The following is a 24,745-nucleotide window of genomic DNA, read 5'->3' on the forward strand; positions in this document are numbered from 1 at the left end:
TTTTCCAAAGGTCGGCCAAACCGCTAGATGAACGAAAAGTGACAGTGCACTTTGTACTGATAATTCAATTTAGGTCGAAACAGTTTCAGCGGTTATTTATTTATAAAAATTTCTGATAGGTTTGTCTTCATTCAAATTTTAAAGGACTAAAATGTCATCAAAATGGCGTCAAACCGTTCTTCTAAGAAGAAATTAATCAAAACACTCCTAAAATAGTTCAAATATTCTGTAATTATATAAATAATATTGATACACAAGAATCATATTATTTGATTGGTAAAATGATTGAACGAAATTTAATTGATTCAAATATTACTAAAAACATTTCTACAAAATATTTTGCACATTATAAAATAGAAAGTGAAAACAGAGTAAAATATCATGATGATCCTTTTGAAGTTACTTTTAGAAAATGCCACGAAGAAAATATTGCCCATGAAGAACTATTAAAGGATAATATAGAACTTCATAAACAATATATTAAAGAAGGAGTTAATCGGAAAGAAATTGCACAAATAATTCGGAATGATGAAATCGAAAAACTTCAAGAAATATCATCACAAAACGATTTCAATTTTAACCAGAAAATTGAACCATCACTTTATGAAAGATGTTCATTTATTAATGATTATAATGTTTCATTAATTGATTATGCAGCATTTTTTTCTTCTATTAAATGTTTTAAATATTTACTTATGAATGGTGCTAATGTAGAAAACACAGGTAAATATGCTGTAGCAGGTGGGAATGAAGAAATCATTCATTTATGTGAACAAAATTCTTCATTTTTTGAAGATGCATATGAAACAGCAATTATGTTCCATAAAAATAATATTTTTAAATACATTTATGAGAATAAAATTAAAGGAAATCAAGATCAATATTCATCTAGCTATGATTCATATGCTGTTGATTAAGATGATTCTGAAGACTCTTTCTTCGAAAATACTGATAGTTTAGAAGATTTGGGAGTGAAATGCATTTTATACCATAATTATGAAATTTTATTATTTTTACAAAGAGAAGGAATGCGTATTAATAATGCAATAGTTAATAAAACCGTAGAAATTGGAAATATATATCTTTTCAAACATTTTCTCAAAGACATTCAAATTCCAAATGATATTTTATCTTTCTCTGCAGTTTCAGGAAATGTTGAACTAATTAAATTTATTTTGGGACAAAAAGGAATTAATGTAAATACAGGAGATATCTCTTTGCTTTATTTAAGATTTATTTTAGTAATTTAATATTTCAAAATAATATTTGGAAATTATTTAAAATATTTAATACAGCACTAATGAACGCATCTGAAAATGGTAAATTAGAAATAGTTAAATTACTTCTTGAACAAGAAGGAATTGATATTAATGCTAAAAATATTTATTTGTTTTATTTAAGAATCATTTTAATAATTTATTGTTTCTAAATAATATTTGGAAATTATTTAAAATATTTAAAACAGCACTTATATTAGCATCTCCAAAAGGTCATACAGAAATAGTTAAATTACTTCTAGAACAAAAAGGAATTGATATTAATGCTAAAAATATTTATTTTAATAATTTCAAATTTCAAAATAATATTTGGAAATTATTTAAATTGTTTAATAGAGCACTCATTTGGGCATCTTATAATGGTCATACAGAAATAGTTAAATTACTTCTTGAACAAAAAGGAATTGATATTAATGCTAAAGATATTTGTTTGTTTTATTTGATATTACAAAATAATATTTGGAAATTATTTAAATTATTTAAAACAGCACTTATTAGAGCATCTGATAAAGGTTATGCAAAAATAGTTCAATTACTTCTTGAACAAGAAGGAATTGATATTAATACTAAAGATATAATATCCCATTAGTTGTTGCTGAATCTCCAATTTTAAGTTTGTGTAATATTGTTGTTTTTCCCGCATTAGACCATCGAAGTACACTGTAAAAGTATTTTTGTTTCTTATAACTCTTGTTCAAAACAAAAAAATCTGGTTTTCGGTTATAAGAGTGCCCTGTAAGATTTGATTACTTTTGTTAGGATTTTTGGGTCAAGTAAACTCGTTAAAAAGTCACGAATAAAGCATTGATTTATTGTGTTTTCTTTTATAAATTTAGAGCTAGGTATGTTGTATTAATGGCTTAATGCTTTGGAATGAGACTCCTAACAAGAACTTCCAGCAAACCACAAATTTTGGAGGTGTATGATTGACAAAAAAAAATTGATATTTTGATAAAGTATTTTTTGATCTGAAAATAAAGTGTCTTTACCATGTACTCTCATTCCTTGTTTCAAGGCTATGTAAATATGATACAATCAGTGCAATGCATCATGTGCAGCGACCCCCTTGTTTCGTTTAAGTGATTTTTGAATTGATATTTGGTCTTACGAATTTTTGTATAATAAACTTTTTAAATACATATTTGGCCTCCGATACTACGTTAACATTCTCCCGTTTTTTGATAGATCTCATATAATATTTTCTATATTCAACCAATGGTATTCAAATAGTTTACTATATGTAAAATATACAAAACGTGGACATTTGATGTGAAAAAAGTACCACCAGTTACTTTGCTCAAAAAGTGCATCTCATGAAAATCAATTAAAAAAATATTTTTTTCCTTTTTTTTTATGATCCTTTTGGACCAAATTACTTAGAAAACTTGTCCGAATATAAAATCCATCTATGATTTTCCTATATTGACACCAATTAAATGTTTCACATGGTTCGTTGGCTCTTTGATACATGGTACATCATCATCTTCATCATCACAATTTTGTTTAGAGAGATCTTTTGCTCGCATTGCTGCACCAAAAACAATTGCTTTTTCAGGATCTATACCGTTCGAAATAACTTTTCCATTGAAGATTTTTCCTAATATTTCACTTACCTTTGGAATCTTCGAAGTGCCGCCAGCTAGAAGAACGACATCAACATTTTCTGGCTTGATGTTTGCTTCTATAAGAGCATCATTTACAGGCTCCAATATTTTATCAAAAAGCGATGAGTTCATCTCTTCGAATTCTCTCCTTCGTATTTTCTGATTCAAATCCTTATTATTGAATATTTGAGCTTGAAGTAGTAGGGCTTCTTTACTATTTGATAGGTCCTTTTTAGCTTTTTCGCAAACGGATTTTAACAAGAACATTGAACGATGATTTTGATGAAGATCTATTTTAAATCTATCTTCGAAAATTTTTGCAATGTATTCAGATAGATTGATATCAAAATCTTCACCTCCAATATCCTTACGTGCTGAAGATAAAATTTCGAGATCACCGTCTTTAATTTTTAAAAGAGAAGCTTTAAGATAATTTCCACCAAAGTCAAAGACAAGTGCAATTTTTCCTGTATTATATTTTTCTTTAATTTTGTATGCAATTGCTACAGCAATTGGATCATACACAAAATTCACGACATTAAACCCTGCTTTTTCTGCTGCTCTTCTGATTATTTCTATTCTACGATTATCATAACGCCAATCTGCTGGTACAGCGATCACAACATTTTTGATATTTATGCTGAGATAACTATCAACCATTTCTTTTAAGTGTTTTAGGATAAGGGAAGTAATATCTTCTGGTGAGAAATGCTGAATATCATTTTGGTCATTAACCTCGATTAAAGGTTCGCCATTCTGAGAACTGATCACTTCGAATGGCCATTTCTTCATTCTTTCTTGAAAGACAGGATCATCAAACTTATGTCCAAGCATAAATTTGGAATCATAAATGGCGTTTTCTGGATTATTTTGTGATATGTCTTTTGCTGTTTCTCCTACGACTATTTCATTATTCGTAAAAGAGACATATGAAGGAATCGCATACCCATTACAGTTTCCGTGTAATATTTCAGGTGCATAACCTTTATATATTGCAACAGAAGAGTGTGTGCCACCAAAATCAATTCCAACAAAATAGTTGGTTTCCATAATTTCCAATTTTTCTTTTTGAAAATTCAAAAAATGCCAAACTTTGAACAGTATTCAAATAACCGATTTTTACTTTTATTCAAATAAACGGGCGAAAGAAAACATGTCACAAAAATAAAAATGACGATTAAAGTTTAGTGAATTTTGTGTGCGCGCAACGGTTATTTTTGCTTTTCATTTTGGTCATACTTTGAGCAAACGGTCTCTCATTCAATGCGCTCAAAACTTGAAAAAGAACTTTCAAGTAGAGATGGGATGTGTAAACGATATGTTTTATGTAAATATGTTGTTATTGCTTCACCTGCAAAATGGATATCCATATATGCATTTAAACTACAGAGAAAAGTTCGAAATGTGTTTATCTTTTTGAATTTTCGATAAAATTTAAATATCTATTAATTAAAAAATGATATTCTTACAAAATAAATACATAAGCTTATACTATATATACTTAAATTATTTTTATATATTAAATCTATTTTTTTTTCCTGAAATTATTGAGTTGATGCCCAATAATTATTCTGAGATAAAGGTTTTGTGTATACGTATCGTCATTGAAATCATTGTTTTTGCATTTTTTTAAAAAATTGCCTCGAGGATTCGATTAATAGTAAAATCAAATGGATAAAATACAAACTCGAATGAATCCATTAGGGGGCCAATAAAAATCTATCACTGAATTTTGTGAAATTTGATTTTTTTTCTATGAAATATTAATTCACAGGCTCCATTCGAACAAGCTTCCTTGATTAAAATAATCAACAGATGAAAAAATAAAGAAAATTCTTTTATAAAAAATAGCAAATTGATTGAGTCCATTTTTTAATATTTTTTTTTAATTCATATATTTAAAAGTAAAAATGTCTAATTTTTTTTTTTATTTTGTTTAATTGTGGTTTTGGGTTTTTAATTCTCTTTTGAGAATTGCTATTTCGCTGTTTCATTATTTCTGATTCAAAATTAAAATAAATTATTCAAACACAATATTATAAACCACATTAAAATAAAAACTAAAATATCAAAAAACGCAGAGATGGTTTTTGATTTATATGAATTATACATGGTATGTAAAGAGGTACTAAAACTCAAAATCCTGCAATATTTTTTCGACGATAATTTTAGGTTAAGGATAACATTGATAGGAGATTACAAAAATACCCTCGTTTCTAAATTTCGACTGTACAATCTTTCGAAATTCGATCTGATTTCGACCATACTTATCTGGAATTTTGGATTATTTCCTATATAGTAATGTTGCATATTAGATGTGTTTGTTTTCTAAACTATTATCCTTTATCATTTTTATTAAAAATTTTGAGAAAAAGTGAAAATATATGAAAAAAGCAACTTAGTCAATAATAAATCGAATGCAACTTTTTATATGAAGTGGCGGTGGTCTTTATTTATTTATAAATAAAAATATATGATTTGTTATTTAAAAAAATGTGATTGTTTAATAAAAATATTTTATGCATAAATTGTTATGAATGATTGAAATTTTGGGGAAGTGAAAAAAATAATGTGAAGTAATTTTTTCTTCGTTCATTTTTATATTTTTTCATTTGAATTTTTGGGTGTCTACTTAATTATTGAAATCTCTTAAGTTACTGATATCACTGATATTGTTTCTTTAATGTTATCATAATATTTCTGGATCCGTTCGAGCATATTTTGCTTTGTTTTTGTATCACTTTTGGAAAATGGAATTTGATAATATTCAGAATAATATCCCTCAGAGTCCTAAATAATAACTTATTTCCAAATAATTTCTTTGAATCAATTATTGCTTCTTCATTAATTGAGGGATATTTTTTGACGTAAATATATTTGAGCTTTTTTTGGCATTCATATTTTTTAAAAGTAATGTAACAAATGAATGAATTGTATTACAACAATGAATATATAATTTCTCATCATAAAGTGTTAGAGCAACAATATTTTTCATTTTTCTTTGTTTTATTCCTGTGTCTAATTTTGTTTTCTTCAAAAATTCATAATATATAAACATTAAGAAGAAAATGATTTCAAATAGTAAAATTCTTTCGCTGAAATTTATATTGCAATTAAACATTGCTTCTACAAATTAAGATCATAATTTCAATTGAATAAGAAACAACTAAGTTGAATGCATTCAAATAAGTAAAATTTTGTTTCAAAAAGCTTTCGGTGACGTTTTGTAAAGTATACAATTTATCTTTATGGGAAACACCCCAAAAAGAATTCACATAAAAAAAAATTCAGCAGTTCAAATCCTTAGACAGGTATGATTATAAATAAATCCTAAACTTTATAGTTAGTCGGGTCTTATTAAAAAACTATTGCACAATTTTTTTTTTATCATCAAAAAAATGAGAAAAAGCACCCATTTTTCTATTAAAAAAATTAAAAATTTATTTTTTTTAATCAAAAAACTATATTACAAAAAAACCATATATGTGAAAAGGAAGCAAATTGATCATAGATTATTTTACACATTTAAAATTTATGATTTATTTACTTTTGAAATCATTTCTGAATTATTAATTCAAAAAATTGAAATTTAATTCAAGCAATATATTCGTGAAACAAAATGAAACATCTTTAATTAAAAAAATTTTTATTTAAAATCATCACACAAGAAAAAAATCGGAAAAACTGATTTTTGAGCACTTTTTGATATTTAAAATATAAATATTTTGATAAATAATTAAAATTATCGATATATATATGTATATATAATTTGATATTCATTATGTATTAATATTATAGCTAGAAAAAAAAGACCACCGTCACTTCATAGAATTTTTTACTAAGATTTTTGAAAAAAGTGAGAAAAATATGCAAAAAATTGAATGAAAAAAAAATTATGCTTTTAATTTTATGAATTACCATTTATAAAATATAATTTACATCAAAAATAATCAAGATTGGTCACCAAAAATATATATTTGGAAAAAATCGATATCGAAATTTCGATTATCCGGATATTTTTTTCCCCAATTTGAAAGCAGATTTTTATTCATGTGTTGATAAGGATCTAATAAAAACAAAAAATTCACCAGGATATGTTTATTTCCTCAGTTTGAGTACCTCTGTATGTATATTATAGATTTAAATTTTCTAAGGGATCAATGGGGATATTTTTTTTGTCACCTGTTCTCTATTTTTCTGTTCTTATCGTTTGGAGCACCCTTCCCATTTTGTTCAATTTCCAATGATGAACAATGTGACTAATATCATAAACACAGGAAATAAAAATTTAAATTATTTATCAATCTGCTTGAAATTTCTAATTGAGCTTGAGAAAAATATATTCAGTTTAACAGAAGAAAACTTCAAGGCGTCCTCTAAAAAAGTATTGGAATTATTCGATTCAAACTATCCTTGTACATTTAATACTATTATAAGTAACATCGTTTATAATGCATTTTCATCACAAAAACAAGCATTTGATATTTCCATAAATTTTTTAAAAACACTTCAAACGAAAGAAGAAGAAATTAATCAAAATATAGTGAAATTAATGTCAATTTTTATCAAACGTATATCTACATTCAGCACACAAGAATCATATTATTTAATCGAGAAATTAATTGAACAAAATTTGGTTGATAAAAGTATTACCAAAAATATTCATTCAAAATATTTTGCTCATTATAAAACAGAAGAAGAAAACCAAAACAAAAATCATTCAGAATTTGAGTATAATAGAAATGATCCAATAGAAAAATACTTTTTGGATAATTACAAAAAACTTTCAAAGAATGATTGGGAACTTCATAAGCAATTAATTAAAGAAGGAAATAATCCGAATGAAATTGCGAAAATAATTCGAAATGATGAAATAGAAAACCTTCAAGAAATATCATCGCAAACAAATTTTGATTTTAATCAGATAATTGAACCATCACTTTATGAAAGGTGTTCATTTATTAATCAAGAAAATGTTACATTAATTGATTATGCAGCATTCTTTGGATCAGTTAAATGTTTTAAATATTTACTTGTGAATAATGCTAAAGTAGAAAACACAGGTAAATATGCAGTTGCAGGTGGAAATGAAGAAATCATTCATTTATGTGAACAATATCATTCATCATTTGAAGGTGCATATGAAACAGCAATTGAATTTCATCAAAATGATATTTTTTATTATATTTATGAAAATAAATTAGAAAAAATACAATCAATGCCGAAAATGGATGAAGATAAAACAAATTATTTGTTGAGTCTTTGTGTTAAAAAAGATAATTATGAAATTTTAACATTTTTGGTAGAAAAAGGAATGAATTTTAATGTTGATAATATAAATGAAACAGCAATGAATGGAAATTTATATCTCGTTAAATATTTCCTTCAAAATAATCAAATTCCAAAAAACATTTTGTTATTTGCTTCAAAATCAGGAAATGTTGAACTTGTGAAATATGTTTTGGAACAAAAAGGAATTGATGTTAATGCAAAAACTATTCATTTGAATAATTTGGAATATGTTTTAATAATTTTGGATATGTTTTAATAATTTTATATATGTTTTAATAATTTTATATATGTTTTAATAATTTGAAACAGCACTTCATATAGCAGTTAAAAATAATAATATCGAAATAGTAAAATTACTTTTAGATAAAGAAGGAATTGATGTTAATGCAAAAAATATTCATTTTGATAATTTAAAATATGTTTTAATAATTTTGGATATGTTTTAATAATTTTATATATGTTTTCATAATTTGAAACAGCACTTCATATAGCAGTTAGAAATAATAATATAGAAATAGTAAAATTACTTTTATATAAAGAAGGAATTGATGTTAATTCAAAATATATTTATATGAATAATTTTGGATATGTTTTAATAATTTAATATATATTTTAATAATTTGGAATATGTTTTAATAATTTGAAACATCACTTCATATAGCAGTTAAAAATAATAATATAGAAATAGTAAAATCACTTTTAGATAAAGGAATTGATGTTAATGCAAAATATATTCATTTGAATAATTTGAAATATGTTTTAATAATTTGGAATATGTTTTAATAATTTGAAATATGTTTTAATAATTTTATATATGTTTTAATAATTTGTAATATGTTTTAATAATTTGAAATATGTTTTAATAATTTGAAACAGCACTTCATATAGCAGTTAAAAATAATAATATAGAAATAGTAAAATTACTTTTAGATAAAGGAATTGATGTTAATGCAAAAAATATTCATTTTGATAATTTAAAATATGTTTTAACAATTTTATATATGTTTTAATAATTTTATATATGTTTTCATAATTTGAAACAGCACTTCATATAGCAGTTAGAAATAATAATATAGAAATAATAAAATTACTTTTAGATAAAGAAGGAATTGATGTTAATGCAAAAAATATTCATTTTGATAATTTAGAATATGTTTTAATAATTTTATATATGTTTTAATAATTTGAAACAGCACTTCATACAGCAGTTAGAAATAATAATATAGAAATAATAAAATTACTTTTAGATAAAGGAATTGATGTTAATGAAAAAAATATTCATTTGAATAATTTAGAATATGTTTTAATATTTTGAAATATGTTTTAATAATTTGAAATATGTTTTAATAATTTGAAACAGCACTTCATATAGCAGTTAGAAATAATAATATAGAAATAGTAAAATCACTTTTAGATAAAGAGGGAATTGATGTTAATGAAAAAAAATATTCATTTGAATAATTTAGAATATGTTTTAATAATTTAATATATATTTTAATAATTTGGAATATATTTTAACAATATTTGACTGCAATACAAATTTCACAGCAAAAAGGTTATACAGAAATAGTAAATTTACTTCTTAAAAAATTATAATTCAGCGTCTTCTTCTACAAACATCAAATCTTCATTTTCAATAAAAAATGGAAATGAAGCATGTTTTGATAATAAAATTTACCAAAATAAAGAAGAATTTTTTGATAATAATTTAATAGATTTTTTGATTAACAACTACCTCTGTGATATTCTGTTCCATAAGAAATTATATTGATAAATCGCAGAAAAAATGAAACCAAGGTTAATGCGATAATAATTTTGAGATAGATTTTTTTTAATTTTTTTGTGAAATCAAACAAACATAAGAATTTTTTGCATGGTGTTTCATTTTCATTCATGTAGAAAAAAAAAAAATAAAAGAAATTAAATATTGCAATAATTTATACTTTTATATGAATCCGAAATGAATGCATTACATTTACCATTGTGTTGTTGTTACATAGTTTATGTTCCAATATAAAATAAATATCAAATTAATTTCAAGATATTTGAAATATTTTCTCAAATCTTTTTAAATTTTACATTTAATATTATTGTAAGTGAAAAGAATCATGTTTCATTATTCAGTTCTAATTTTTGTGCAAATCCTAGAGACATCCGCAGCATAAATCAAACGATACGGCTCAAACATTTACTTTTACAGTTGAGTATAATCGTACCTCACAATTTTTTTATCCGTAAACTAGTCAATTGCTTTATTTTTTTGGGAAAATTGGGTGTTAAGGTTTATTAAAAATGGGACAAAAAACATTTTCATCCGTGCATTAATTTTACATAGCATGAACATCATTGGTCGATTCTGGACAAGTGCATACTTTAATGTCGCACAAGCTAAATTCGAATTTAGTGAATATTTAATAAAAATCACAATATACGTATATGAACAACTGATTGAGCAACCAAATGAGATCGATATATTTGGATTAAACTTTTTAAAGTTATAGTTTAAGTTGTTAGTTGCGAAGGAACGGATTTGCTGTTCAAACAAAACCAATCGAAGCAAGGAAAAGCCGCTTGTTTTTGCATTTTCAGAAGGAATAAAATTTTTCATTAAAAAATCAGGTAATTTCATTTATAATATATTTATTAAATTTTTTTAATATGATGAAGCTTGTATCTAAATTTCGTTATATTTTAACAATAATTTCGAAATCTTGAAAAAATTAAAAATTTCGAATTAGATAGAACTTGTTTCTTAACTAACATAGGCAAATTTAGAAAAATTAATTTTTGAACCTACGTCCTAATAGCCACATTGTCAGAGGATTTGTTACTTTTTCATTCAATTTTTGAAATCTCAGATTATATTTTTATTTCAGCGAATGAAGAAAATTACAGCAACAGAATAAATTTGTCTGATTTTGATAGGATAATCTTACTATAGATTAATAATTTGAAACTTTTTACAGAAGGGTTTATTAAAATATGATGAATATTTAAAGTTATATTGATATTATATTTGAAAGCATTCTTATAAAAATAAATTTATAAAATTTTGTTCATGTCATTAGGTGTATTCTATGTCATATAATAAATATAATGTTAATCAGGATGGATAATTAGATTCTGCCATCTTATTTTTTGTAAGCTTTATTTGATTTTCAGAACATTTATCTATGAAAAAGTTAAACAATCATCATTTAAGAAGATTTATGTCAATATATTAAGTTAATCCAAAAGTATCTACATAATCTTTGAAAAAATAAAAATATTTTTGCAGAAGGATCCTTAAAAATATTAAATATATAAAAAGTTTTTTAAGTAAAGAAAAATTTGACGAAAGACATTAATATGAATATTTTTATTATTACAAAATGGTATTAAGACAAATTTAATATCTTATTAATTCATCGAGTTTAAACTTTGGTGACATGAGAGGGTGCCAGAAACGCCAACCTTAAGTTGTTAGCTGCGAAGGAACGGATTTGCTGTTTGGTTTTATTCTATCTTTCTCAATTGTGTTTTCCATTTTTTGGAATCAATTTATAAATTTTACTCTCAGTATATATCTTGAATCTTTTCTACGTAAAAACATCATACTCATTATCTTTTTATTTAAGATCCATTTCTTCATCGATTATAATTATTGGATTTTCATTTACAACGGCGAAACTATTTATTATATTTTCCATCATTTCTAATAATTTGGTGATAACTGAATAATAATTAACATTAAATGCGTCGTCCACATTTTATAAAGTTTCTTTCCGACCAATTTGTGTTGTTTTTTTGAATTGTTTACATGTTTATCACTTCATACAAAATTTGAAAAAATATTTCCACTTTTTAGAAAGAGCAAGCCCATAACCATTCTGATGGCGAACAGAAACGCAGCAGCAAGAATTCTTTCTAAGATGTATCATGACATCAAAGAAAACCCATGTCAATACTTTAGTGCTGGTCTTATTAATGATGATCTTTTTAAGTGGCGTGTTACTATTATCGGCCCTTCAAGTTCACCTTATGAAGGTTCTATTCTTCCAGCAGAACTTGAATTTCCAGATGACTTCCCATTAAAGCCACCCAAGATGCGATTCCTTTGTCCAATGTGGCATCCAAACATTGACGCTAAAACAGGTAAAGTTTGTATTAGTATTCTTCATGACCCAGGTGATGACCCTAATGAGTATGAAAAGAGTTCAGAACGCTGGCTTCCGATTCATACTGTTGATTCAATTGTTATTTCTGTTATTTCTATGCTTACTGATCCAAATCCAGAATCACCATTGAACGTTGAAGCTAATCGTGACTTCATGTTCAACAAACAACAGTATATCCGCAAAGTTCGTCGTATGGCCTCTGAAGCCATTAATTACTGCTGAACTAAACACCGCTGCTCTTTTTTGTTTGTTCTTTCAACGTAATAAATATTTATATTGAATTTAATTTTATGGATGAATTTCCGACTTTTTGTGGATTACATAAATGTTAAATTGTCTCCTCTTTATTTCACCATGAATGACATCATTCATACTTAGTAAACATATCTTGTTGGCTTGGATCCAAAACGAGATAGGAATACCTAATTCAAGAAAATCTAAAATTATTATGGAAATAATCTCACGTTTATAATTTTTTATAAAGACGTTAAATCACTTCACGAACAACGAACGTTTATTATTGTTCGTTTAAAAATTTACTCGATGCTCATTTCAGGTGATTCAACAATTAATATATGGGAACCACCATCTTATACATTAACACATTCTATAGGGGTTCCCCTCAAACAAATTAATGATGTTAAATTTACAAATGATGGTAAATCTATTTTAATTGGCGGAAATTCATCAAATTTATTTATTTCAAATTTATACAAGGACGAGCTTAAATTTGTTAAAACTAAAGGTTCCGATGTAACATCTGTTAATTGTAGTTCAGATGGATCAATGTTTGCATGCGGAAATAAAATAGGAACAATTTCTGTTTACTCAATGGAATCACATGAAGAAATTTCTGGGCACAGTGCTCATAAATTTCCAATTTCGTCTGTTATATTTTCACCTGATTGTCAATCAATTCTTGGAGGAGATTTAAAAGGAAAAATTAGTATTGCATCTTTTGGCAAACCAACGTTACTTCCAAAATGGACCTCAAGATATGGAGCTATTCATCATTTATCAGTTTCACTTAATTCTAACATAATGGGAATTGCATGTGGTGAAACTGTTCGTTTGTATGACTTCAAAGCTCAATGTCCATCGAATCCAATCAGAGTAGGGAAAACAAACAAAATATGCTTTTCTCCTACATCTTCAAAGTTGATGATTATTGGAACTGAATCAGGAGATATCAAATTTATAGACACGACAACAATGAAAACCATAAGTGAGCTTAATTATAAGTATCCAATTACAGCTTTAGACATGAAGTATGATGGTATTATTCTTGCTGTTGGAACTAAATCACCAGAACTTTTCGCGTTTGATTGCAGGAACATGGAGAAAATATTCACTGTTCATCCCAAATCGTTTGTCAGAGCAGCTGTCTTCCAGCCCCATGAAATCGATGATGTTCCATTTTTTAAGAAGAACTCAATTGAAAGAGACGATACGGACGATACTCTATCGTTCGATCGACTTGAAAAAGAAGTTTTCGCGAACTTAGAAGAAGAATCTCCTGAACAAAATATAATATCCAAACCTGCTTCTCCACAAACATCACCTTCAAAGTCTAAAAATATTTATGTTCGCAGTGTTTTTTCTGAAAATGAAAAAATCATCAAAAATGATCAAATTGAAATATTCCAACAAAAAGAAGAAACAAAAATCACAAAAAATGAGTCTTCTGATATAAAAGAAGCAAGTAAAAATAAAATAATTAAAAGAAAAGAACCAGAAAATGAATATTCAGCAATTTCTAATAGCAAAATAGAAAAAACATCAAAAGATGAAAACATACAAAAAATAAACAGAAACGAAGAATACACAGAAAAAGAAGATTCTTCACTTGAAGAGCCTGATTTATCCAAACTTTCACCACAAAACAGAGAATTGTTTTCTTTAATTATGAATCATATTGATATGCAGATCGAGAATACAAAAGAAGAATTTCATAGTCATTTAAATTCAATTCATTTGGATATGATTTGTAGAATTAGAGAGTTAAACGATAAAATTGATAAGCTAAAAAATGGAGATCTAAGTAAAAAATAATATTTGTTTTTAATATGATCATTTTCAAAATGAATCATTGTGTAAAATTGTAATGAAACGAATAATCAAAATTTTGATTTGTTTTCGAAAATTATTTTTGTTTATAAAGAAAATAAAAGAGATATTTTTGTTTGTTTATTTACAAACAACTCAAATAAATTATTTATATCAATTTTGGTATAAAAATTGTTCCCATGTTATTTTGAGATTTTTTCATATGTGAAGCTTCAAATAATTTATATAATTTTCATATAATAAAATAAAACATCTTTACTGTTGCTGTCAATTCCCCCTTTTTCACGAAGCAACTCAGCAATTTCGTCATGTCCATGTTCAACTGCACATGTAAGTGCTGTTTTAAATATTTTATATAATTTCCAAATGTAATTTTGAAAATTCATATTATTAAAACATATCATAAATAAGATATAAACATATCTTTGGCATTAATATCAATTCCCTTTTGATCAATAAGTAATTTAACTATTTCTATATATCCAAAAGAAGATGCAAATATGAGCGGTGTTTTAAATATTTCTAAAAATTTCCAAATATCATTTTATAATATCATAACATAAAATAAATGAACATATCTAGTATTAATATCAATTCTATTTTGTTCAAGAAGTAATTTAACAATTTCTGTGTAACCTCGTATAGATGCATTTATAAGCGGTGTGTTAAATAAATTAAATAATTTCCAAATATTATATTTTAAAGCCAAATTATTATAATAAATATATAATAAAAGAAATAAATATAAGCTTTAACATTGATGTTAATTTCTTTTTGATCAATGAGTAATTTAACTATTTCTGTATATCCTTGCTTTGATGCATAAAGAAGTGCTGTTTCAAATATTTTATATAATTACCAAATATTATTTTGAAATTCTAAATTATTAAAACAAATATTAAATAAAACAAATAAATATCTTTAGCATTAACATCAATTCCTTCTTGTTTAAGTAGGAATTTAACAATTTCTGTATAACCATTTATAGATGAAAATATAAGTGCTGTTACAAATAATTTAGTTAATTTCCAAATATTGATTTAAAATATCCAATCATTAAGATAAACATCGAATAAAATAAATAAATGTTTTTACAATTAACATTAATTCCTTTTTCCTCAATAAAATATTTAACGAGTTCATCATTTTCTGATCCTAAAGCTAAAAACAAAATATTTTTCGGAGTTTGGATTTTTTGGAGAAATCGTTTTATTAGATATAAATTTCCAACTTTTGCTGCTTCATTAATAATTGCATCATTAATTTCAATTCCTTCTTCCTTATTTAAAAATGAAAAAATTTCAAAATTTGTTTTGGAGATACAAAAGCGTGCCAAATTATTAAAATCTTTTTTATTTTCATCCAATTTTTCTAATTTATTTTCATGGATATATTTAAAGATATCATTTTGATGAAATTCAATTGCTATTTTATATCCATTTTCAAATGTTACATGATTTTGTTGGCATAAATGAACAATTTCAAGATTTCCACCTGCAATTGCATATTTGCCTGTATTTACGATATTAGATTTATTTAAAAGTAAAAATTTAAAGCATTTAATTGATCCAAAAAATGCTGCATAATCAATTAATGAAACATTTTCTTGATTAACAAATGAACATCTTTCATAAAGTGATGGTTCAATAGTTTGATTGAAATCAAAATTTGGTTGTGATGATATTTCTTGAAGTTTTTCGATTTCATCATTTCGAATTATTTTTGCAATTTCATTTGGATTATGTCCTTCTTTAATATATTTCTTATGAAGTTCCCAATTGTTCTTTGAAAGTTCTTTGTAATCATTAAAAAAAGATAAATCCAATGGGCTGTTTACTATTTGATCTTTTCTATTTTCTAATTCTGTTCGATAATGTGAAAAATATTTTGAGTTGATATTTGATATTATATTTGAATTAATTAAATTTCGTTCAATCATTTTATCAATTAAATAATATGATTCTTGTGTATTCATTTTTGTCATATGGTTTCCGAATATTTTAACAATATTCGAATTATTTTTATTAATTTCTTCTTCTTTTTGTTGAATCACTTCCAAGTAATCTAAATATAAATCATCCGAATTTTTTCTTGAGCAAAATGCTGAATAAACTAAATAACATATTATTAAATTATATGTATATGGGAAATTTGAATCGAACAAATCTAAAATTTGTTCAATCGAAGAATCAAAATTTTCTTGAGTTAATTTAAATATGGTTTGTTCAAGTTTTATACCTGTTTCAATGCAGGTTGGATGATCATTATTTTCGATTATTGTTGACATCCAATTCTTTCACTTTAAAAAATTCAAACTTCAAACATTAAACGGCCTCCGCAATAATCAGAAAATTCAAACGAAAAATTTTGTTCACTTTAAAACAAAATTAAAAACAAAATAAAACAAATATATAAAATTTATTCAATTCAATTCGCGTCTTCTATTTTCAAGAAAATTTCTCGAATAATTTTTTTAATTTCTGTATTCGGGTGCAAAATCAAATCGGCGAAATATTGGCACAAAAACAACACGTGACAATAATTTCCTTCTTTTCTCTCACCGAAAGCTTTCGGATATGTTTTAATATCTCTTAAAAACGTCAGTTCTTTAGCTAACTCATCATCAGTTAAAGATTCCGACAATTTCTTACCGACAGATTTGACGATTTCTTTCGTGCAAATCATTGCGGAGTTTTCGTCGAATTTATCTGAAGTTGGATCCAAATAAATTCTCCAAAGTTCAGTTTCAGTTTCATAAGAATTTTTAAATTTCTCAACAAATATTAATTTTTGTTGATCATTTAAATGTGGAAACAATTTCAAAACTTTTTTTCCAGCTTTTAATGTTAAATTTGGTTTAACTTCAGTTAATTCGATTAATAAATCGAAAACATTTTCAATTTCAGAGTTTAATATATCGAAATCATTATCCAAGAAGAAAATTAATAAATTTTCCGCTTCGTTTATATTAAATAATTTATTACTTAATATAAATAACTTGGAATATAATTCGGAATTAACTTTGTTACATATCTCTGTAAGTCTATCAATAGCAACTTCGATTAAACGAACATTTTTCGATTTAATTACAAGTGAAACTATAAACGAATAAATATCAAATGTTAATTCATTAGATAATGGTAACAATTGTAATAATGCGTCAAGTGTTTTATGTGTTGTTGGTGGTAAAAAGTTATCACATTTAATTTCTAATATTAATTTACCAATTATATGAATCCATTTATCTAATATATCTTTATTAATAATTGGCTTTTGGATTGGTAAAACTACTAATATTAATCTCCCAAAAGTACTAAATAATACTGAACGAGGATTTTCATTTTCTAATAAATAATCTGAAAGATCTTCGAGTGATTTGAATAGTTTATCGTAAAAGTGGTCCTTGAGTTCAAAACATTGAAATAATTCTTCATAAAATAAAAACGAATTAACTTTTATCTCACGTATTTTACAAGAGCGTATAAAAACAGAATGTAACTCAATTAATTTAGACCATAAATCATTAGTAAACTCTTTATAATTCGAAAAATAATTCCATAAAGTACAACCACAATGAGAAATTTCATTAAAAGTTAATTGTAATATTAAATCATTTGGTGTTTCATAAAGTTTATCGAATATTTTAAAAAAGAATTCTTTACCTAAGTATTCAACGATATCATTTGGTAACGAAGAAATATTACTCATAATCAACGCAAAAAATGTTTTTATACTACAAGTTGAGACGTCAACTCTTTGGTCGATAAATGAATTCAAGAAACAATTAAAAATTAATAACCAAAGATCCGACGTTTTAATAATTGTCACAATATTCCAAATTAATTCGAAAGAAGATAATGAAATATTTGTTTCTACATTTTGTTTTGAGAATTCGAAAACTAATTTAATACATTCACATTGTATTGATTTATCCAAAGTGAACAAAAGGTTATTACAAATGTTTTGGAAACAAGAAAATGATTGATTCATATTTTCGATATCATCATTAAAGTTAATTGGAGATAATATTTTACATATTGAATCCCAACCATTCACAAAATCGGTACTGTTTTGGATCAATAATAATCGAATTGTCTCAAGTAAAGTGTTTCGTGATTCTTTAAATTGGATAATTAATTCGTTAATGATCGAACATATTAATTCTTCGTTCTCTTTACAAAAGCCTTTAATAGCAAAATGATTAAATGAATTTAATGCAATGTCAAAATCATAATCAAATATTTTATAATATTTCTCTTTGATCGACCCCCAAATATCATTAAATCGTTCTTTATTAGAGATTAATAAATCAGATAATAATGTTAATGACCAACTTAATGTGGACTTATCACCATCTTGTGATGAGATTAATGCAATGGACATCTCAATGATGTTTTCAGTAGATGTGTTCGAAACAAATTCAAATGAAGTTGGAGTCCATTGGAATTCAGCTAACGATGAAAAGATTCGATACCAAAAACCAATGAATTGCTCTGGTGATGATTGTATAGCATATGATATTGTATCATATGATAATCGTTTGATTTCTTCTTGTTCTGATAATAAAGTGGTACAAAAGGCACTAATCGATGCACCACGAACTTCATCAATTTTAAGTTCATATGATAAATTAATTAATAAATGTAAGTTTTGTAAAAGAACATAACAACTATTTATATGAACTGTACACATTGAGGTGGAAATAATTGATAATATATCAGACCAAATAGAATTAACTAATATTTTGATGTTAGGACAGCTTATGGAATTATAACATTCACGTATAAAACACACAGATATTTCGATGGGGGCTGAATAAAGTAAATCAAAACTTTTTTCATCTGGGATTTTAGGTTTTAACGATAGAGTGATGTTGTTTTTCTTTGAATGCTTATCGTTTATTTTTCTGAGGATTTGAATAAGGCTCTCAAAAAGTCGTGAGTCGGAATCACAATTCTTGAAAAATCTGTAAATAAAGGAACTCCTTTTTAGAAGTAAAGTCCGAAAGAAAAGAAGTGAGTCTAAATTTGATTCCCCTTTGATTGTTTTAAGTTGGGATAAAAAATAAGAAAAATGCGATTTACAATTATCTGGAATCGTTTCAAGAAAAGTATCCATACATAAAATGGAAAAGGAAATGGGTGAACTATAATTACGTGATGCAGATAAAGAGTCTGATATAAGTTGCATAAAATTATCTGATTCTTTGAAAAATGATGGAAATTGTTGAATAATATTTTCCATAATCCCAAATGCATGATATGGCTTAATGTCATGGTTGTTAATCCACAAAGGTGGGTTATTATTACACATTCTTGAGATATCTCTGAGAATTAAATATGTGATTTTATAAAAACTGTTCTTAAATTCAAGAGGCTTGGCACCATTTTGAACAATGCACTTGTCTGTATCATTCGTTTGTGTTGGAGATTCAAGTGTAAATTTGATAAAAGAAGATATTATTTGACTAATAGCAGCAAGTGAAGCTGTTTGTAATGATTCAACAGGAGAAGGAATTAGAGAGAAAGTTAATGAAAGAATACACTTTAAAGTTGGGAAATCAAAAAATTTATCCCCTACATAAGTTGATGCAAATTGGATTATTATAATACCAGAATCGTAGTCAACATATGGGGATAATGATTCAAAAGTTTTGATGATCTCTTGAAGTGAATCCCCAGTAAAAACTTCGCTTCTTAGACATAAACACATTGCTGAAATAAGAGGCATCAAGTGCCTAGATGCCTTTTTGTTTTTAGAAACTTTTGCAAATGCTTTTACTACTGGACAATTTTTTTCTTCAATAGGTAAACAAATGCTATCATTTGATAAATATGCAACGGCCTTTGATGAAGGATTCTTTATTTTATCTTGGATAGTAAAACCTGTGAATCGTTTGAACTCATTTTTTAATTTATCGAGGTACTTGAATTGCATTTTAAAACAGCTTTTTCTTAGGTATACATTATACAAAAAGATAGAACCCACACAAAGTTACTTTTTCACCTCAAAAATTGCACTTTTCATATAATTATATCAAAAAGTCATTCTCAAAAACAAAAATCCTTAAAAATCAAAAGCTCTTGTTTAACATTTTAAAATGTGTTTTGTTATTTTTCAAAGCAAAGTTCAGCCCAAAACATCTTGGGTCAACTTACGCACAGGAAAACCTTCAAAATTACTTGATTGTAGTCAACGTATTTTATTGATTTTTCAAATAAACTATTAAATTGTATTCAATCCCCATACATAAAGACGGCGGTTGTCAGAAAAAAAATTGAATACATACATTTTGTCAGGGGTAAAATTTTAAGAAATTAACATTAAATTCGTCACATAAAAATGCAATGCTTAAGATTTCTCAAACGTAATCTCACAATTTCCATATAAATTTTTAGACACATGACTAATTGCAGTATATTTGAGTTGAAAAAATTCAAAAATAACGATGAAATCCGAATTTTAATAAACGAATTGTAAATAAAAGATTTAAATATTTTTAACGTTAATATCAATTCCTTTTTGATCAAGAAGTAATTTATAGATATCACCGTTTTTAGATAAATTAAGTGCAGTTTCAAATAATTTAAATTAAATCCAAATATTATAGTTTAATGCTAAATTAATAAATCAAAGGTTAAATAAAACAAATAAATATTTTTAACATTAACATCAATTCCTTTTTGTTCAAGAAGTAATTTAACTATTTCTGTATGACCATATTTAGATGCTAAAATAAGTGCTGTATTAAATAATTCATATAATTTCCAAATATTATTTTGAAATATAAAATTATTGAAATAAATTTTAAATAATACAAATAAATATCTTTAGCATTAATATCAATTCCTTTTTGTTCAAGAAGTAATTGAACTATTTCTGTATGACCTTTTTTAGATGCCCAAATAAGTGCTGTTTCAGATAATTTAAATAAATTCCATATATTATTTCAAAATATAAAATTATTTAAATAAATATTAAATAAAATATATAAACATTTTTTGCATTAATATCAATTCCTTTTTGTTCAAGAAGTAATTTAACTATTTCTAATTTACCATTTTCAGTTGCTTTCATTAGTGTTGTATTAAATATTTTAAATAATTTCCAATTATTATTTTGAAATATTAAATTAAAGTAATTAAAGCATGAAATTATTGGAATTAATATAAAATAAAACGAATTATTATCTTTAGCATTGATATCAATTCCTTCTTGCTCAAGGAGTAACTTAACTATATTTATATGACAAGATTCAACAGCAAACATTAATGCAGTTTCAAATAATTTGAATAATTTCCAGATATAACATTGAAACATCATATCTGCTAAATGAATTACAAATTGATGTAGTAAATTACTACATCATTTATACCAATTCCTTTTTGTTCAAGAAGTAATTTAACTATTTCAGTATGTCCATTTTTAGATGCAAACATAAGTGCTGTTTCAAATAATTTAAATAATTTCCAAATATTATTTTGAAATAATAAATTATTAAAATAAATATCAAATAAAATAAATAAATATTCCAATTATTGAAATTAATACCTTTTTGTTCCAGAAGTAATTTAACAATTTCAGTATGCCCATTAAAAGATGAAAACATAAGTGAAGAATTAAATAATCCAAATAATTTGAAAATATTGTTTTAAAATTTTATATTGATGTAAAAATACATGATGTAAATAAAATGAATATCTACAGCATTAATATTAATTCCTTTTTGTCAAGAAGGAATTTTACTATTTCTTTTTGGCCATCTTCAGATGCATTCATAAGTGCTGTTTTAAAAGAAATAAACAATTAAAAAATATAACATTGAAAATTTATATTATTAGAATAAACCCAAAATAAAACAAATAGATATCTTCAGCATTGATATCAATTCCATTTTGTTTAATTATATATTCAACAAGTTCGATATTACCAGATTTTGCAGAATAAGACAAAATATCATTTGGAATTTGGCTATTTTGGAGAAAATATTCCACAAGATATAAATTTCCATTTTCTGCTGCTGCATCAATATGTTCATTTTTAATTTCCAATCCTTTTTCTATCAAGAACAACAAAATTTCATAATTATTATAAAAAATACATATAACTCCTAAATAATTTAAATTTTTAATTTTAAGCATTTTATTTTCATAAAGATATTTAAAGATGTCATTTCGATGAAACATGACTGCTGCTTTGTCTGCATCTTCAAATGATGAATGATTTTGTTCACATAAATGTATTATTTCATTATTTCCACCTGCTACTGCATATTTACCTGTTTTTTCAATGTTTGCACCCTCAATTAACAAATATTTAAAACATTTAACTGAAGAAAAATATGCTGCATAATCAATTAATGTAACTTTGTTATCATTAACCAATGAACATCTTTCATAAAGTGATGGTTCAATTTTCTGGTTAAAATCAAATTTATTTTGTGATGCTATTTCTTGAAGTTTTTCGATTTCATCATTTCGAATTACTTTTGCAATTTCATTATGATTATATCCTTCTTTAACATAATTCTTGTGAAGTTCCCAATCATTTTTTGAAAGTTCTTTATATCTTTTATAAAAGTATTTAGAAAATATATCCGTAAATTCAATATTACTTAAACATGATCTCGGGACTTGATCATCATAATAAATTCCTTGGACTTTATTTTTATAATGTGCAAAATATTTCGTGCTGATATTTGCTATTATATTTGAATCAACTAAATTTTGTTCAATCATTTTTTCAAGAAGATAATATGCTTCCTGTGATTTAATTATTGATATTTGTCTTGCAAAAATTTTTATAATTTTTCGTCTACCCCTTCTTCTCCATCTTGAATTAAATTTAAAAAATTGAGATATATATCAGATGTTTTATTTTGTGAGTAAAATGCTAAATAAGTTAAATTGCTTATAACAGCATTATACATGTATGGTAAATTTTTATCAAATAAATTTAATATTTGTTGAACTGACAAATAAAGATTTTCCTCGTTTAAGTCAAAAACAATTTGCTTAAGTTGCATAAGCTTCTGCATGAACCCCAAATACTTTTCTTGGAAAGATTGTGATTTTTGAAACGGTCTTTTTGATATGATATTGAAAACATACCGATCAATTCGAATGCCGATTAAATTGAACTGAAACTTTGATTTTTGATTTTTCTCAAATTCGACTCAGTATGCTACCAGCGTATGTGATTTATACAGTATAGCATATAATGCACTTGCTTTCTTATGGTTATTTCTCAATTTTAACAAAATATTTTTCAAAAATTTTAAAATTTAATTAAAAATTTTTAAATTAACTATATATATATTTTTTTATTTATATTTATATTTGATTAATGAATTTTTCTTCTTTAAAATCATCTGCAAAAGGATCTTCTTCAATATTTGAATTTGTGATTACAGATACAAATGAGTTTTGAGTATCATTTTGATTTTCCTCAAAACTAATTACATTTTCTTCATTTATTCTCTTTTTTCGACCTCTGATTAAAAAAATAGAAAGTAAAGCAACAATGATTACAACAACAATTACAACACAAACAACTACAATAATTATTATTTTATTATCATCTGAAGATTCATTTGAAGATATATCAGCTAAATTATATACGAAATAATTGGAATAAAAACTAAAGTAATCTGAGTATACAATAACTGTATATTCATAATGAATAAAATCTGTGAAAATATATTTCTCTTCTGAATCAATAATTGTAAGTGAAATAGTGTTTATAATTGTAGAATAATAAAATGACATCGTTTGGACTAATGTTATTGAAAAGGTTAATGATAAAGTGTTAGTTAAAGATATACTGTTCCAATGTGATTTATCATATGTTAATGACTCGATATTTTTTGTTTCAGTAAATAATACTGGCTTTGTAAAAGTATGTACGCTTGATGACAAATATGAATTAGATACAGAAACTATGTTTGATTTAGCAAAAGTATTGGATTCAGTCAAAGTGTTTGATCTCGTAAAAGTACTTAATTTAGATAAAATATCTGACATAGCAAAAGTATTTGATTTTGTAAGTGTATTAGATTTAGTAAATGTATTTGATTTAGTAAATGTATTGGATTTAGTAAGTGTATTGGATTCAGTAAAAGTATTTGATTTCGTAAGTGTATTTGACTTTGTGAATGTATTGCTTTGGCTAAATGTATTTGACTTTGTGTATGTATTGCTTTGGCTAAATGTATTTGACTTTGTGAATGTATTGCTTTGACTAAATGTATTTGACTTTGTGAATGTATTGCTTTGACTAAATGTATTTGACTTTGTGAATGTATTGCTTTGGCTAAATGTATTTGTACGTAAGTACACCAACACAGAGT

The 24,745-nt window shown here is 25.1% G+C and overlaps 3 protein-coding genes across 3 annotated transcripts; 2 read left to right on the top strand and 1 right to left on the bottom strand.

Moving 5' to 3' along the window:
* Nucleotides 1-2,683: 2,683 nt before the first annotated feature.
* Nucleotides 2,684-3,931, bottom strand: GO595_009802 (heat shock protein 70-related protein; the record flags this gene model as incomplete). The annotated part of the gene is made up of 1 exon (XM_067923528.1): nt 2,684-3,931. The coding sequence occupies one exon, from the start codon at nt 3,929-3,931 to the stop codon at nt 2,684-2,686; it is 1,248 nt and encodes a 415-aa protein (XP_067770112.1).
* Nucleotides 3,932-12,045: 8,114 nt separating this feature from the next.
* Nucleotides 12,046-12,552, top strand: GO595_009803 (ubiquitin-conjugating enzyme E2 G1; the record flags this gene model as incomplete). Its single annotated transcript, XM_067923529.1, has 1 exon — nt 12,046-12,552. One exon carries the CDS (start codon nt 12,046-12,048, stop codon nt 12,550-12,552), a length of 507 nt encoding a protein of 168 aa, XP_067770113.1.
* A 321-nt stretch (nt 12,553-12,873) lies between these two features.
* Nucleotides 12,874-14,382, top strand: GO595_009804 (PQQ-binding-like beta-propeller repeat protein; the record flags this gene model as incomplete). The annotated part of the gene is made up of 1 exon (XM_067923530.1): nt 12,874-14,382. The coding sequence occupies one exon, from the start codon at nt 12,874-12,876 to the stop codon at nt 14,380-14,382; it is 1,509 nt and encodes a 502-aa protein (XP_067770114.1).
* Nucleotides 14,383-24,745: the final 10,363 nt, after the last annotated feature.

Source organism: Histomonas meleagridis (genome assembly GCF_020186115.1).
Source record: "Histomonas meleagridis strain 2922-C6/04-10x chromosome Unknown contig_95, whole genome shotgun sequence".
Lineage (NCBI taxonomy): Eukaryota > Parabasalia > Tritrichomonadida > Dientamoebidae > Histomonas > Histomonas meleagridis.